The following is an 18246-nucleotide window of genomic DNA, read 5'->3' as shown; positions in this document are numbered from 1 at the left end:
ACCTCTGTTGACCTCAAAATGAGCTATCACGTCCACCAAAATATGGTTCTTGTTCACACCAAGGGGATCATATACCCATGATGAACTTCAACCCTTTTGAGTTATTGTTACAAAGATGTTCAGAAGTTGACCTCTGTTGATCTCAAATGAGCTATCACGTCCACCAAACTCATCAAATCCTTGTGTCAAATTCTACCATTTGGTATCAAAATTCCAACAATAACTGAAAATGATGGATGTTCATTTTTATTTCTTCCCTGAAGCTCTGTCTACATAGAAGTCCAATTAGCAGGACCAAGTTGAAATTTTGACATTTTATGTTTAAATTATGACTGTGTTATCATGAAATGCTGACTATCTTATCTAAAAAGATTTTTCAAAAAAATTTTCAAAAATTTTTCAAAAAATGTGGCCTGTAAAATTTCCAGCTGTGCATGGTGGGGATAGCCATCCCCTTTAGCCTTCACACAAAATCAAAAGTATTTATTAGCCCAATATAGCATTTAGACCTAATTATAGACCTACTGTAATTTATAGTTTACATAACCTCAGATTGCATCATCTTAACTCTCAATTTCTCTTCATGCAAGTGGGAGGACCACCATTGACCTCTGTGGGTTCTTGGACCCCCCCCCCCCTAAATTGGTGTCTAATTCAATGATCCCAGGACTACACCCCTCCTTTCTAAACTCCTGGATCCACTCCTGATATTTTATAAGGTAATCATGTGGGTGAATGTCCCCTATTTTTAAATGACCTGATTTCCACCATTTACAATTGCACAAATACACATGTGCTCATTCACTATCACAAATTCATAGATTCTTTTTGCCTTCGCCAAGGAATCAAAGATGTATTTGGAGTTTATCAAGATATACTACTGAGGATATGGAAGGGATTTCTCTTTGAATCTGTATGTATACACAGCTGTCAGTGCTAAGGCTGATAACACATCTTACACAACAGAATGCGTATTACCTAGCAAGTAGCAATAAATGAATAATGAATCTGTTGTAACAGAGAAAGAGCAACTGGATGTCATTATGATGCCATGCTGAACAAAATACGGGGGAAAAAAGAATGATTTAGTTTCCTGAGTAAACTGGTGTTCATTTCTCTAAGTTGTTTTTTACAAGACATACACTGGACCAGAGATAATGTACATACACGTTATTGTGACCGGGGTGAGGGGTCGTATTTAATTGACAAGAATATTATGATTCAGGTTTTCCAAGTATTGTTTGGCCAAAATGGCAACTGTACTGATTCTCCTGACTTAATTTATAACATATTCATGGTAATATTGACACTGATTGTAACATTAATATGATTTTTCACTGTAAACATCAAGTTTGGACTGTATAAGGAAGATTATAAAATCTCAAATACACAGAGTAATCTGTGTAGAGGTAGTGGCCCCTTGGGGTAACCTTAAGCCAAGTGAGTTACAGTTTACATGGATAAGAAACCCACTAAAGCAAGCGCCCTTTGAATTCCATGTCCCAGAAAATGTTCTAAGCTGCTACTGTTTGCTTTCTATGATCCTTGTAGAATATTAACCAGGAAGCCAAAGGCTTTGTGATTCCTTGTCATAAAATTTTCACTCAACTATCTGACTGGTATATTGCAAGTGAGTTAACTTATTCAATTAAGTCAGAACAGAAGAACATGGATTTCCAGCTCCCTAGACTATATTTGATACATTTGTAATACTCATATGTGGGCATCAACCAAATTTAGTCACTGATAAGGATTTTACAATACGCAATATTATATATTTTTCTGCTAAAATGTTTCAATATCTGGAAAGAACAGTCTTGCTATGAGGAATACAATCACGTAAAGCCCTATGAATACATGGACATTCTCATTTACCTAATGATATTATGATGCTAACAAATATCACTTTCTCTAAAATCATCCAGTATATATATCACAAAGATACAGTGATTTTGAGACCATTTAAAGTGACCTGTTGGCCCCTTGATGCTTAGACTGTGACAAAGGACTGTGTGTTTATTTAAGTCCCCTAACACAAGAGTATGGACCCTTGGATTCAAACCTATTGTACAACAATGTATATTGAGAAGAATGTAGAATCGCACAACTGTAGAATCACACAACTTACTGATGTTTTTGTACTTCGATTGCACATGGTATCAGTTAAAACCTGCATTGTAGTGTCAGTTATTTTAAGAAATGTTTGCTAACAAAAAATTTCTTGCACAAAACAAATGTTAAAGAGATAACAAGCAACACAGAATGACTGCACAAAAATATCGGCATTAAACCAATGGTACCCATGGTTTGTCAATCTTCAACTTGACCCAACTGTCCTTTGGTTTGTGTACCATTTACAATTCTTGGTTATGGCTATTAATCAGTATGTAATGATTGTTATTTCTGTAACTGAACTGCTACAAGCTCTCACAAATTTACATGAGTTTATGGAACTGATTGCTACATGATATGCACCAATATGGCATTTCCTTGGCTGTTAAGGGAGTCATGAGTCATACAAACTACATATCAGCTCCCCAATATTTCTGAACACGTTGGATATTGCACACACTGCTAAGGGATACAGTAAGCTGTGTCATTAGCACAGCGGCTACACAGGACTATGGCCTAACGGCCTGCATATCCATAGTTGCAACTAACAGAGCATTATGAGGAGCCCAAGGGATTTTATTATTAAAATATTCATTAAATTTTGAGACAGCAAAGAAATTGCAATGGCTTCAGTTTTCTATCAATTGCATTCAAAGTAATCAAATTCAGCTAGCTTCAAAAGTTGATCTACCCTAAGGATTTGATTAAAACCTAGACATAGATCTTAACTGTACACCAAACTACACAGCAAATACAAAACAAGTACACTTGCCCCCCCCTCCCCAAGGGAAGAAGATGAAAGAAATTGTAGCTAGTAACAAATTTATAAGCAAATAACATGTCAAATTCATGCTTGAATTCGGTTAATTTTTTTTAAGTTTCCATTTTTACGTAAAACATTTTTATTTACAACATATCCATAGACAAAACAATGAAAAAAAAAATTAAATTAGGCAATTTTTTGTACTATCTTTCAATAGTCTGTCTCTCCTCTAAGTTATTTACGCCAGCTGACAATGTTTGCCTCTTTTATGTTCAAGGGCATCATCATGTGGGAGGGGGCTGGGGGTGTAGCACCCTTCATAAATTATTTTTAGTTGGGCCAGAGCAACTGCTGTCAGGAAAATATTGTGGTTTGTTAGGAAACCAAAGTTTTTTCAAGGTTTTTGGAATTTCAAAATGTAAAATATTACGGTACATTATATGAAGGCTGTCTTGTACTTTACATTCAAGATCGCCTGGTTTGCCATAAAAGGAATTGGTAGTGTCTGAGTTGATGTAAAGTAATACAATTACGAAATATTTACAGATTAATCACCTAATATATAGGAAAATCTTAGACCTATAGCATATCCCTTCTCAGATATTAGATTTTTTTTTTTTTTTTGAGAGTGTCAACAGTTTGAATCACCTTAGCATGTCATGAACAAGCTTTATATCTGCAGTAAAACTGTTGGTACACATGCAAGAAATTGTGTATTAAAAGTCTCAATGTGTGTTTGCTGATGAATTTCGGAAAACAAACTTCCAAAGCAGATTCAATGTTTCTTATTCTAAATGCACTCTGACCAGGTAGGTTTAATGGAGAAAATCTGCCGCAATAGAAAGAAAGAAACAATTTACCGTAAAATCACTGCGACCACTCATATCAGCATGTTTATTACACAAATGTAACCTATATATACTTGTATCGTCCACTTTTTTTACCCAATTCCACGGAGCAAACATCTGAAAACACCTGTTTATTCATTGCAATGGAAAGAAATGACACAATTTTGCAAGCTACATCGGTAAGACCAAAAGAAAGATACTATTCAAGAGAAGAAACCTACTGTAACACAGGCTATCCACGAAATTGAAAGTAGTCCTATGCCTAACGGTTGTAAACAACACAGAGAGATTTGATTGGTGCATGATCTGTTGGGCAGAATTGCAAAGTTTGATAGAAGTTTGTAGAAACTACAGACTCGTTAATAAATCTTGCAAATTTTATTCAGCTCAGAATGTTTAACGACAGATAACTCAATAAAAATAATGAATATTAATATGAAAACTGCATAGAACGGTGCTGATTTCACTGAGCTTTTAAGGCACTTATTAAAAGCTGAAAAGGTTGAAGTTTAAATTTGGCAACATACATTGAGAATTGCTGCATGCCAGTTCCATGGCAGGTGTTTGACTGCTGGTCAATAGTAACTACACCGGGCACTCATAGTGATTTGTGTACACGGTCCAAGATTCTTTTCAAGAGTAGCTGACAAGCCTGACACAGGCTGACAGTCAACTTTTTAGATGCTACAGTGGACATCTCATAATATCGACATGATATGCTCAAAATTCTAATGTAATCCGAAACTTTTAGAATTTATCTTGAAATGTTGATGGATGCTGAGAGTAAAATGGCTCATTTGATTGTTCAATTGTTCACACTGCAGATTCAGCATCCATGACAGTTGAGCTAGAAGTGTCTCAATTTCAAGTTTATTTTTCCTATGTTTGTACAAGATACAGTACAATATAACATTACAGTAGGAAGCTTAACCTATGAGGGACACTTGAAAAACAGCAAGGATGTTATCTACTTAGGGGTTATTCAAGATTTTGAGGTAAAGAAACTAGCAGCCCCTAGTGGTCAAACCTTAGTGACACTGCCTTTATTCAAGCTTTAATGATAAGCTTGGAAATAATAAGGTATATCCTTGAACATATCAACCAGACTGCAAAGCAGTCATAGATGCAAATGAGAAAATAATGGTCCCATTTGGTACAGTTTGCAAGTTGTTCCCAATATGGCAAATGGTATTTCAATATTGGTAATAGTAATGTTGGGTCACCCATCATTAGAAAAAACTTGTCATAAAATAGTTATTTCATTGTTAAAGGGCAGGGTCAAGCGGTAACGGAGGGACATTTGACTGTTTTCCTTACACATTTTGTCTCTCTTTGCATTAGTTTGAGGGAGTATTTTGCAATTTCTTGTGTGGTTATCTAGATAGGTAGTTACTTGCTTCATACCCATAAACTTAATTCTTGTGGCTGTTTCTGTAGGGAAAATATGGCATGATAAACATCATGGTAACGGAGGGACACCAAATGAACACGTGTTTCACACTTTTTTTGGAAAATCCACTGTTCCTAAGTTACACTGACCATGTAACTTATATCAGATGTTGGCTGGTACATTGCGCCACATACACCAAGGAAAAATTAGATGAACAGGCATCAATTGTCAAATCTACAGCTGATTTCGTACAGTAACGGAGGGACAATTCCGATGGTAACGGAGGGACACCAAATGTTCAGTGTTGTTTAGTGTAGCCTTTTGACTGTTTTTGCTGCTTAGATTCAATATTTTTATTGCTGTTGGACTAAAAGTTATATTACTTAGGAAAACAAGGATAAGAACATTAAACCAACAGCTATCTTCACCAAAACATTAGCAATTTTAGCGGTTAATAAAAATGTAAGAAAAAATAGTAAGAAATTGATTAAAAGAACAAGTTTAAACAGACCACTCTTCATCATTTAGCACTTTCTAACTGCATTATTAGCAACTGTTGGGGGGGGGGGCTGGTGGCTAGTGCACTTCTAAACAAGTCAGTAAATCACATATTTACAGTAGACAGTTCACAGGTACTGTACTGTACCATGTGCAGAAAGGAAATTTCATTACAGTAGTATGACAGTCACATTTTGTCTTCCAAATACCACTAGTACTTTGCAGAAACCACTTGGTGCAGTAATTGATACTGGGCTTAAAAGCGAAATGCTGAGGTACTTTCTAACTTTAATGATAAAACCATACTGTAATAATGCAGTGGTAGTATAACAATTTAACAACTATAGACAACAATAATAATACAAAAACATTTTGAGACATAACATGATACAGCTACAGTAGCTACTGCACTGCAGAAAGGTTCAGTATGCCTGAATGTATTACTTGTGGATTAGAAACTATAGTTGAATTAACTTCCTGCGATTATTTATAAACTCAAAACAAAACAACAATATCATAAAAATAAAAACAATATTCCAATTACAACTATGCTTTGAACATATCTGCAAACTTTTCTATGATTTTAATCCTGATCAACAAATTTTGAGTTTGCTCTTGCTGAAGGAAAGTGGCTTTGGAAGCTCTTGCAAATGGAAGAAAATGTCCTTGATTCTCACAGCTGAAATATTGCTCACAGTTTTGAACTGGTTGGCAATTAGCAGTGTATGAATGAAAACTTCCATTCTGTACCTTCCAGCCAGTGTTTGTGGTGTGGTTTTTTTCTAACTCAAATGTAGCTTTTCTTGACTCTCATGACTTCACATTCTGCGGAATTTATTAATGTTAGTCAAGCTGTTGTTCTCCTCACATAAACAGGAAGTCAAGAATTCCATTTTAAGAACACAACTACTTAGCAAGTAAACTCCCACTGGCAGGACTCTGTGCACAATCTTGCATTAAACAATTGTCCCTCCGTTACTGGTAACGGAGGGACACTACTTCACTTGTTCTTTATGTTAGCATAAAAGTAGGCTAGCTAACTCCTTGGTTTAACATTTCTTTAGTGGTTAACCCTATGAATGTGTTTTATACAAATTATGAAATTTTTCCAGCATTGAATGACTGAGAAATTAAAAAAAATGTATTTTTTTGGTAACGGAGGGACAGGTAACGGAGGGACAAATCAGGTAATTAGCAATTACTGCTAATTGACAATTTATAGACATTGAAGGGGAATTATTCCTGTGATATACATAATATTGACCATGACTACTAGGCTGTGTAAGTAATCTTTCTAAGTCATCTTTGTACTAGGAAAAACTTGGTTTTAAAAATATCCCCAAAATTCAATAATTTTTGGCATAACACAAGTGCAAATTGGCATGTGTTATATACGTCTATAACTTTTTATTAAATTAGTATATTTTTGTTCTGCAAGCACAGTGGTAAAATATAACTCTTTACCTATCTAGCCATACCACATTTGACCATGTTCTGTACATTTCCAATTTCAACCCAATTGTTACATTTCCCTTGACCCTGCCCTAAAACAATGTCACTTTGTCACATTTGCTGTCTGTAAAATTGACAGTAGATAACTCCTACACACCACAGCTTTCACAGTATGGAAGTTTTGCAGTAAGAAAGGTAAATCCAAGCTCTCACTTCAGCTCATTAACTGTTAAGTTGGATTAATTAAGAACCTTGAAGTAAGTGACTTGCCTACTAATATTTGTGTTGACTACCACAGTACAACTAGAGCAACTATGTACAAGTATATGCAACTGGTAAAGGTCATTGTTTACTGAATTGTATAGACAGCAACACACTTAGATAAATCCTTGCTGGATGAAATAAATTATGCATAGCAGCCATTTTAGCACTAGATGTTTGTAGACTTCATATGAAACATATGACCAAAAAAACATGTGTTGAAGAATTATCTGTGCATGAAGCATATATGTTTGGAGCAATCTATGCCGCTGTTAAAGTTATCATCTATTAAAGACTGAAGATATACAAATATATATTCACAGTGATTGTTCCTTTCAGAGGCTTTCACTATAGAAGAGCAATTACTAAAAAGAGCCTTTACAGAAAACCCACTCGGTTTGGATATGAACAACATTTACCACATAATTGCTAAAAATCACAAATATCACATCATAACATTTCACTTGATTCATTAATTCAATGTCCAATTGTCACAACTGTGACACATACATTTTATTTGGCAGATTCTAGCTCACAAGTGGACACTCTAATACAAGAAAAGTGATGAGGCATGTGACCAAACATCTGTACTAACACTGAAACACAACTGGTAAACTTTGCTATTCATTTGTAACACGAGTGGTCCTATATACATATAAGGTCTTCCTAGGGTTTACTAACTGGTAACAGATTTGTATAGACCATCAATTAGCTGATTTCAGATTCATAGTGTCCAAGAGGGTAGTAACAGTGTTGAGAATTTATATCAGGTTGTGGACATCAAAGATTCAAATTAAAAGTTTAGTTTAATTAATATGAATTAACTTTAAAAATGATGGTTTAACTCTGCTAAAACACAAGTCAGTGTGATTTACTGATTTAAGAGTTTAAATGTTAGCATGTAGGTGGTCTACACCTCCTTCCCTTCAACTTACCCATACCTCTATGGTATCTTTACAACATAACCTGGCACTGACCTTACCTTGTTTATTAGAAATGTTTCATTTCAAAGCAAATAATGAAATGTTTATCCTTTTGCTGGTGCCTATGTTTATCCTTTTGCTGGTGCCCATGTTTATCCTTTAGCTGGTGCCTATGTTTATCCTTTTGCAGGTGCCCATGTTTATCCTTTTGCTGGTGCCTACGTTTATCCTTTTGCTGGTGCCTATGTTTATCCTTTTGCTGATGCCTATGTTTATCCTTTTGCTGGTGCCTATGTTTATCCTTTTGCTGGTGCCTATGCTTATCCTTTTGCTTGTTCCTATGTTTGTCCTTTTGCTGGTGCCTATGTTTATCCTTTTGCTGGTGCCTATGTTTATCCTTTTGCTGGTGCCTATGTTTATCCTTTTGCTGGTGCCTATGTTCATCCGTCAAAAGACTTCCAGTCTTTGATTTCTGTTGGCCTCAAATTACATTTTTCCACAGAAAATAATTGGGTTGTTGTACTTGCTACTATGGGTTTACCAATACACACAAAGTGTGAAGTTCAACCAAACTTTACCTTTGCAATAACCTTGTTTTCAACTATAATCACTTCAAATGACCTTTGACCTACATCTTCAATAGGGTTTCTTGTACTTACACTGTTTAAGGTATCATGTTTTAAAGTTTCCAGACTGCCCTCCATTTATCACAAAAGACCTTTCACCTCCAACAGTTCCACTCAACTTTTTGCACTCACCAAAGGGTGCCACTATGAACTTCAACCAAGAGGGATATTTTGAGTAAAAAACACACACAAAGAATACAATTGAATAACCCCCCTCCCCCCTCCCAACCCCCTTTCATTCTAATAAGGGACATACAATATTTTCAACTCTGGTATATAGGATGTCAGATATCAAAACCTGCCTTTACCAACAAATCATGAAGTAGAATCTCCAAGTTAAAACTTTGCAAACAAGAAAGGGTGATGTATGTCATTGAAAACAACATGGAAACTACAAAAAGGGTTAACATAGCAATAACATTTTACTTTGCAAAGCATGCTCATTTAGTTATGAAACAAACCAATCTTGAGGTGTACACTTCACTATTTGAGGTGACATCCATTAATGTCACACTTATCAATATACAAGAAAGATTATCACATTTCCACCTCCATGCCAATGTGGGCCTGTGAGTTCCCACTGTAAGAGTTACCTACCACCCAACCTAATATGAAACTTCAAAAGCTGGTCTAAATCAAACTGTACTACAAAATAACAGATTATACCATTCAAGTCATTGACATACTTTTGAAAACCTTTCAGCAAGTTTGTGAGTATAGGTAAACACATCACTTCAGTTCATATAGTAGTCCATTCTGAAAACCTTTTCAATACTGTTATTGGGAAGAAAGCAAAGTTGGTTGTTCTTCCAATTATTCATAAACTTACCCCCAATTCTGTCTGCAATTGCTTCATGTAACCACTGGCTGTTACCTCTATATCAATGTGACCTTCAGTGCTGTGACGAAATAGAAAGTAAACAACATATAATTCCCCCATCTTAAATGAATAGTTTGTTCCGTTATTACACGGAAGGTATCATATGAGAATACAAACTACTTTCCTAGTGATTCCTACTGTAGCTTTGCATTTGAGGACATTTAATGTAAACTTAACAAGGCGGATCCACATACCAACCATACACATTTTGAGTTACTGTGATTTCAAGGTGTGCAGACTTTGCCCTCTACTGACCACAGATAGAATTTTTGTATTTAATAAGATAGACCCTTATATCAAGCACAAAGTTCATTCAAACTTTACTTTTGAAATTGCTTTATTTTATGTTTTCAGACTTTGACCTTTACTGACCTATTACCTCCACAGACAACAACAGTGCCTTGCACTTAAAAAAGGTAAATCCATATACCAAGTATGAATTTAAGTAAGCTTCACTTTTGCAGTTATCTTTGTTTTCTTCACCTTTTGACATCTGGTAGCCTCAAACAATTCTGACCTCTACAAAACAAAGTGGTTCTTGCGTTACTGTATGTTAGGTGCATCCACATAATAAGTGCTGTTAAGTTCAACTCAGGTATACTTTAGAAAGTTATCATGTTTAAAAAGATTTAAGACCTTGTCCTTGTTTGACCTCAAATTGTTGATCTCTACAGAAACTAATAGGGTCTTTAGACTCAATATGGTGGATCAACATACCAAGTATGCACTCTAGACATTGACCTCTGTTGACATCAACTGGCCTTTTGATGTCCACATACACCAATATTATATTTGAACTTATCAGGTGAATCCATAAAACACCTATGAGTTGATAATCCCTCCACCAAATTGTTAATTGTTGAATAGTAAATGGTATAATTATATTAACATCAGTTGAAAAGTCTGTGTTTGAACAGTACTAGGCTAATGCTTTCCACTGTGTACCTTATATCAGTAAAGACTGGATGCAATTCACTCTCGTATTTGAATCTTCTGGCAAAGAAGTCTCGAACACACTGCACATCTCTGTCAAAATACCTATGAAGCAAAATGGAATGCAGAGAGTTAGTACCTTAAAAGACAAACTACAAATGCAAACCAGTATATCTCAGTGAATACATGCTAAGTAAGAACCAGAGAAAATCCCCATTCCAGCTGTTACGAGCCATAACATACATTACGTATTTTGCAAGCTAACCCTGGCTGAAGTTCCTGCTACAGTTGAAGAGCCATATAAATCTAAACAGAGTCTGTGTTTACATGGTTTGATGACTGTACTGAGAATCATGGGCACTGCAAACCTTAAATGAGCTTTCACCTATACCAAATTGCGGAGCAATGTTACTTATCATTTGGGTAACGCACCATGCATATATAATCTCTTTTGAAGGGTAAAGTTCTCAAGATAAAGCACTTCTGATATTTTGACATTTGAACCTCTGCTGACCCCAAATGACCTTTGACCTCTACCAAAACTAACAGGGTTCTTATACTCACTATAGGAAAGACACATGCCTAATATGAGCTATGTGATGTAACCTATCTTGGGATATCATGTTTATGTTTGTGATTATAAGGCTTTAAAATGTGTAACCTCTGATGACCCCAAATGACCTTTGCCTCTACCCAAACTTTCAAAATTTCCAGGCACATTTTTAAACATGGTGGGCTAGAATATTATTTCCACTAAATCTTATTTCAATCTTGAAACTACCACAAAATGATTCAGTGCCAGGAAAATGTTCATATTCAGCTTTTATTCAACTACCCAATTAATGTCACAAAACTAGTGCAATTCATTTGCAATGACATTTCGTTATGAGGTGCCAAGTTGTATGACACATAACGGCATATTTCTTATGTGACATTGATATAGTAATGCATAAACCGATGTCACTGCAAGAAGGAGAAATGCATAAGTAACCACTGTAAGACAAATCAGCATGTATAGGTGGTCTACTAATATAACCATACCAAATTGAAAATACTTCAACTTATGATTGTCAAGTTATTGCAATTTGAGGATTTTGACATTTCACCCTGTGACCTCATTAATATTCACAATATGAGCACTAAAGTCAATAGGATTCATCAACTGATTATGAACCATCCACCCAGCACGGATAGCATTGATCAATCATTCCCTTGTTGAGTTACCATCCATACAACAAACTTCTGTTACAAGTATAATGCTCAGCCCTGCCTCTTTATAAATATGCATGATATCAATTGCGAGACACATCAGCAGTCTATAAGTGGTCTACCAATATCAACATACCAAGTTTGAAGAATCTCCAACTTGTGGTTGCCAAGTTATTGCAATTTGAAGATTTTGATGTTTTACCCTGTGATCTCATTAATATTCATGAGCACAAAACCAATAGGGTTCATCAACTCATGATGGACCACCTTCCAACCAAATATGGCATTGATCGAACATTCCCTTGTTGAGTTATCTGGCATACAACTAAAGTGTCACAATAAGATAAAAGAATCTAATCATAAAGATTGTACAGGAAATAAGTTTCATGTGCAGACGTCATACAATGACTTATTCATGTATTGTAAATGCTTGAAAATTCTGTCATAAACAACAGGAAAAGTCAATGTGTGGGCTCACCTGAATCACTGTCACTTGTGACAATGGCACCAATTGTGATAAAAAAATGAGATGCAAAAAAACTTCAAAAGACAAGAAAACTTAGGATGTATTTGTTGAGATAGCTGAACAACATGTAGGGGCTTTTGTAACTTTATTAAGGCAGAATAGTTGAGGATAGTATATCTTATGATTCAGCTAATCCATTTGACATGAGTTTGAATTTAAGTTTTAATTCTTCTGCTTGAAGTGGATATTCAACTATTAAATATTTGCAAAAACAAAGACTCCCACTTCAAACTGATCTCTTTAATCTATCCGGAGGCAAAGAAACTAGGTCAGATGTGCTCACACAGTCACAGGAAAGGACGTGAGATTTAAATTACACATTACTCTTGATAAAGCATTCTGAGCCATCTAATTAAAAGTGGCAACTGCCTGGTACGACTAAAGTAGCAAGTTAACAGGGTTGACAAGTTTGTCTTATTTCTTTGTAGCAACAAAATTTGATTTTTTTTTTTTATACCATATATTTGTATTTAAATATATTTATTTTTGATCCAAGCTTTGTATGTCATGAATACATTAGTTCATATTTCAACTTCCAGTACGTGATACACAGTAGTCATTTAATGAACAGAAATTTGGGTTGGTAAGTTGTATTTACAAAAACAAATAAACAAGATTGAATATTTTATTGAAACCTATTTTTATATTTTCATTGACTTTGTGCTTATGTACAGTACATCCCATGATATAGTTGACATTAACACATAAATGAATATGTTAACATTAAATGGTGTTGTTTGTATATACTGTCCAGGATAACAGTAGTTATTTAATGAACAGAACAACCTATCTACTAAATTATCTATACAGTGAGTACACCATACATTTTGTTATCTATCTAGTAGTAGAATACTTCAATACCCTTTTTCCAGTTCAATTTCACTCAAGCACTATCAAAAGCTTGTAACTTTTAGCAAAACTGGTCCTTGAAATGCACTCTAGTACTAAAATTATATCAACACATTCCGCTTACCTTCAGATTCACTCAACTAGTTCAACAGACAATCCATGGATACCAAGGGCGTAGGAACCGGGGGGGCTGGGGGGGCGCCAGCCCCCCCAGTGAAAAATGTGGAGGGGCGGAAGTATCATTCCGCCCCCCCACTTCGCAAGTCAAAAACCCCTTTTTCATTTCCAAATGAGAAAAAAATCTCATTTGGAGCACCAAATTGCATCTAAGGCCAGGTGAAAATACAAAATTAAGTTTACAAAATGGAGTGGGTGTTGAAGTGTGCTATATTGCACCAAATTGCATCTGAGGCCACCTTGAAATGCAAAAAAATCCAAAGGGGAGGGGGACACCCCCTCCCCTTAGACCCCTCCCCCAGGCTGGCCATCAGTCTTCAGCCCCCCCACTCAAAAGTAACTTCCTACGCCACTGATGGATACAATGTAGTGCTTCTCTCTAGAATGCCTACTATGGGTACAAGTGTTATGAAAGTGTAAGCCTGGCCTACACTAAATTTGATGGTTTTGTTCACAGTAACACACTTTCTCAAAATATGAAATATGGTGGGAACATTAATGAAATACATTAACAGTACTTTGTGGCTCATGTACTTTTTTGTCATATGTTCCTGTGCATAGTTAACAAAAGATAAGTGGTGCTCAGTCCCAGTTTTATTTTGTTTGGTGTTGTATCTGATGTTTCATGTGTTTCCATATGTGAAAATTGATTATATTTAGACGATAAGATCAGGATTTCGTCAAAACCTTGCACACTTTGCACCAGTTATTGTTTTGGGTGTAGCAAGATGGTGCCAGTGACCTTCCAATTGCTTCAAAGTTGTCAGACAAGGAAAGTAGCTTCTATGTGATATATTTCTGTGGTAATTAGGTCTTCGGCTGTGACAAAGTGAGGGAACTCTTCACATCTGTAACCATGACGCCTTACTTAAATTGGTCTGCCATAGTTGTCAGATAGTTCTTGAACTTCCAAGCAGCCAATCAAAGATATTTGAAAGGTGATTTGTGCTAGATAAATGTTGAACAAACTTCAAGTCTTGGCTATATGTAAAAATAAAATGTGCGAAGATGTTGTATTTAACTATCATCCGTGATTTATGTGGAGAACGAATTGCCTTTACTGTACATGTCATATTTTAAGGCAGGCAATTTTGTCAGGATGCTGCTTGTTCCTCGCTCCACAACAGAGGGTGCTTTGTCTATCCAAATTACATCTTTGCAAAGGATTACCTTGCGAATCAAATTAATGGTTAATCCTGGAGTTACAGTACTTCTTGTTCCCATTTGAAAATGACTTTTTTCTCCATAGTGGTCATTTCATCAGAATTCTGCTGTTTAGTTGTCCAACTGGGGGCCAATTCAGGAACTTCTCCTGAAAGTTGAGTTTTTTCTTAGTTACACTGTATATGCTTGTAATCCAAAAAGTTATATATTTTAATTTTGAACATCTAACAAAATGCATGCCAATACAGACAACTGTGAGATATGGATATGTTGAATGTAAAATTTAGAAGTTAAGCAAACCCATCCAGCACTATTGGCCTTGAATAAAATAACTTCCCAGAAACAGTCTAAGAAAAATATGGCACACCTTCAGAGATACTGTATCAGTTTCAATGTTCTGTCATACTGTACACAGCAAGTTTTCATAGTTTTTACATTATCTACAATATTTATTCCTGTCATAGAGATGGCCTAAACTAAAAATAAACATGACCTAACACTGGCATTTGTTTTCACTATCATCACTGTTTTTGTTTACCATGAAAATTTAGAAGAAAAACAAAGAGGTGGTAAAAGGAGGTAAAAGGTTACAATACTTTGAACCACGCTATCTCACAAACAAATCCGAATTGTCATAAAGATATTTGGGGTGATTCGTTCATCAAACATCTCTATCATATACTGTAACCTATTAGATGATTTGGTTTACTTGTCCTTTAATGCTACAGAATGCATTCCATTACAATGTTCTAAAGAAGCCGTTTACTAATGTGTACTAGATAAACACTCAATTATGCAATTTTTTTTTATGATTAGCACATATTTGTGCCAAAAATTCTTTATATTTTCCGGATACATGTATGTATCCGTTTGGTCATGTTTAATATTGAATGCATCATATGGTTGTAAGCATTTTTATAGACATACCATTCAGCATTAATATGAGAGGTTGATAACATCTGGGGGAAGTCTATCATAGTCACATTATCCTTATCGTCCAACATGATGTTAAATTCATTGAAGTCTCCATGAATTAATCCATGATTAGCAAGACGGACAATCAGATTCATAAGGTCACTGTAGACTGCCCCTGGATCAGCAACATCATGGACCTGGTTGCTGAAAATGAAGTTTATGTATACTAGTAAATGAGCTTTTACTGGTGATGTGAAACAGTAAATGAATACACAGAGATCCTGCCCCCTAGATGGCAGTCATAATTCTTAGTCACCCAAGGATTAAAAGGTACATGGAACAAGATAAATATCAGGTATTGTAAGCACTCTTACACCACAAGGACTTTTATCACAATGTAGTTGACTAGTCTATGACTTGAACTCGAGTCAGACTTGAGTCACATTTTTCATGTCTTGTGACTTGACTTGGTAATAGATGACTGGTGACTTAACCATTAATGTACTATGACTTGACTTGGTTTGACTTGCAGACATAATGACTTGACTTGACTGGAATTTGGCTTCTTGACATGATTAAAATATGTCATACACTTGGAAAGAAATATTTAACTTAATCGAAACATATTCACTTTCTTTTATTCTGTCACATACAATCCAGAAAACGCATGTTGTTTATTGCAAAGGTGGTTCAAAGTTGAGTTTTTCAGTACCTTTCTAACATATTCTAGAATATTACAATCTGGTATTAACTACCAACTTAGTATTAATGTTCAGAAACATGTGGATGCCTTGGTCACTATTACTAAAGGTCAAAGAATGGTTGAAGGTCAAATCAGGCAAAATGGCTTTTTCTATAACTCCAAGGTGAAATATTGAACTGACTTGCAACCTTCATAGTTGTAATAGGTATGTCAAGTACTATCTAAATAATTGGTTGTCATGGTAACTGAGTTCAAGTCAGCTGACTTTTTCTATGCCGACTTCTTAAACACAAAAGGTTAAAGCCAGTGCATGCGCATAACAACCTGCGCATGTTTTTAACACATGTACACATGATGTAGCATGCATACCCACGCTTATTCATTTGATCTGGCTGATGTCTTTGCAGTATTTAATCTATAAGATGAATTCTTCAACTTTGATAGGAAGGTGTCGATTGATAGAGACTTATGCGTTGGAGACCTACAAAATGAAAGGTCAGAGGTCATAGTGTTACGAGGGCCCATTGTAGCCTAACGCTAGTCACTGCTAGTGAGGAACCTAATGTTATAATATAGAAAGAAGTTGAAATTGCCTACGTGATAAATCAATATTTGAGAAATTAGGTCGGGTTACCGTGTCAGAATGTTATAATACACGATTGTTCTGGTATATTCCTTATGATGACACGCTGGTCTCGGGTTAACGTCGGTTTACGTGAGATCGCATGTTAGCTGTGCACACATTTTCGTGGATTCTCTGGAATGTTCGCGAGATATGCAAAGGACTTCCAAGAATGGAGAAACTGGGTCGAGTTGTTATTCAGGTGTATCGAGAAAGATCTAGATGATTCTTGACATGGTGAATCGTATAAAAACCCACCCAGATCGGAGAGTTTCTCAGTTTCTGAACGAATACAAGCGACGATACTCATTATACCAGTCTACTATATATCGTCAGTGCTCAACTGCCAGTAATTTCTGAAGGATTGAGATATCGATACCAAGATTGATACTACACTTCCATTCAGAAGTTTGAAGAGGACTTTGCTGTGAAACTACAGTTTTTCAGTCTCTATTTCGGAGAAGGTGAAGAATTTCTGTCTCCGTTGAGGAAGTTCGTTACGCCAGGAGTTGGTGGCTATAAAGCTGATTTGGACTGACTCTGGTAATATTTAGGCGGCGAGAAGTTCGACTTGTGCTTCACTCGATTGTGGCTGGAAGTCCGTCTTCTATTTTGGAGCATCGCCGGAAAGAAGGTGACTGCTGTTTCTGGGATCGCGAGAAACTTCGTCGAGGACCAGTGAATTTCGGGGTACAACGGACCGAGAATCGTCGTCATCAAGGTCGTGGCCGCTGAGGGATATCGCCGTTGGAAGAGACCAGCGTGTTTTAAAGTGTATCCTATCTTGTTAAGTTTGTGAGTAATTTTCTATATATTTGTTATTACCACTTGTTGTTGTTGGTTCAAACTCCATTGTTCAATATAGTTTACGTTCTCATTCAAATTCTCTAGGCTCGTCAATTTGTCTGTGTTCCTCTCAAAAACGAACCCAGGCTTGTGTCTCGTTAAAAATTAATTTATTGAGACCTCTCGCAATCCAACGTAACAATAGTTCGAAAGTAGATTGAAGCGAAAAGAGAAAAGTTGCTATGACTAAAAGGTCAAATTTTGAATACATGTGCAACCTTCACAAGGTAGTAATGTAAAAAAAATAAAGTAATAATGATGACTAATGTCCATAGTCGAGAGGTAAAAGGACAAATAGTTTAATTATAACATTATTAGGGCTATGCAGCCCATTAACAATTATTTGTTAAAGGTGTTTGCAATGAGATATGCAACTCTGTGGATTGCCCTCTTGGTTACATTTTGAAGGGGTGAGTTATACTTACAGTGGGTAGGCATTCATCAACTCCATTACTACACAATGTCTGTTGAAGTCCTCTGGCTTTGGCACAGGAAACCCATTATTATATAGTGCCTGTACAAGGATTGAGAAGAACGGGTACAGCTCAA

At 35.9% G+C, this 18246-nt stretch overlaps 1 protein-coding gene across 3 annotated transcripts in view; it reads right to left on the bottom strand.

Moving 5' to 3' along the window:
- Positions 1-18246, bottom strand: part of LOC139979193 (serine/threonine-protein kinase RIO2-like) — a 36905-nt gene that overhangs the window by 9981 nt on the left and 8678 nt on the right. For all 3 annotated transcript variants that reach the window (XM_071989940.1, XM_071989942.1, XM_071989941.1), the window contains exons 6-9: positions 18123-18211; positions 15539-15730; positions 10699-10791; positions 9703-9772 (exon numbers count right to left, since the gene is read on the bottom strand). In XM_071989940.1, coding sequence (XP_071846041.1) covers positions 9703-9772; positions 10699-10791; positions 15539-15730; positions 18123-18211 — 444 coding nt within the window. The remainder of the gene's footprint in view (positions 1-9702; positions 9773-10698; positions 10792-15538; positions 15731-18122; positions 18212-18246) is intronic.

This window comes from Apostichopus japonicus, chromosome 13 (genome assembly GCF_037975245.1).
Source record: "Apostichopus japonicus isolate 1M-3 chromosome 13, ASM3797524v1, whole genome shotgun sequence".
In the NCBI taxonomy this organism is placed as follows: Eukaryota; Metazoa; Echinodermata; class Holothuroidea; order Aspidochirotida; family Stichopodidae; genus Apostichopus; species Apostichopus japonicus.
The sequence above is the reverse complement of the archived record's forward strand: the minus strand, read 5'-3'. Positions and strand labels throughout refer to the sequence as shown.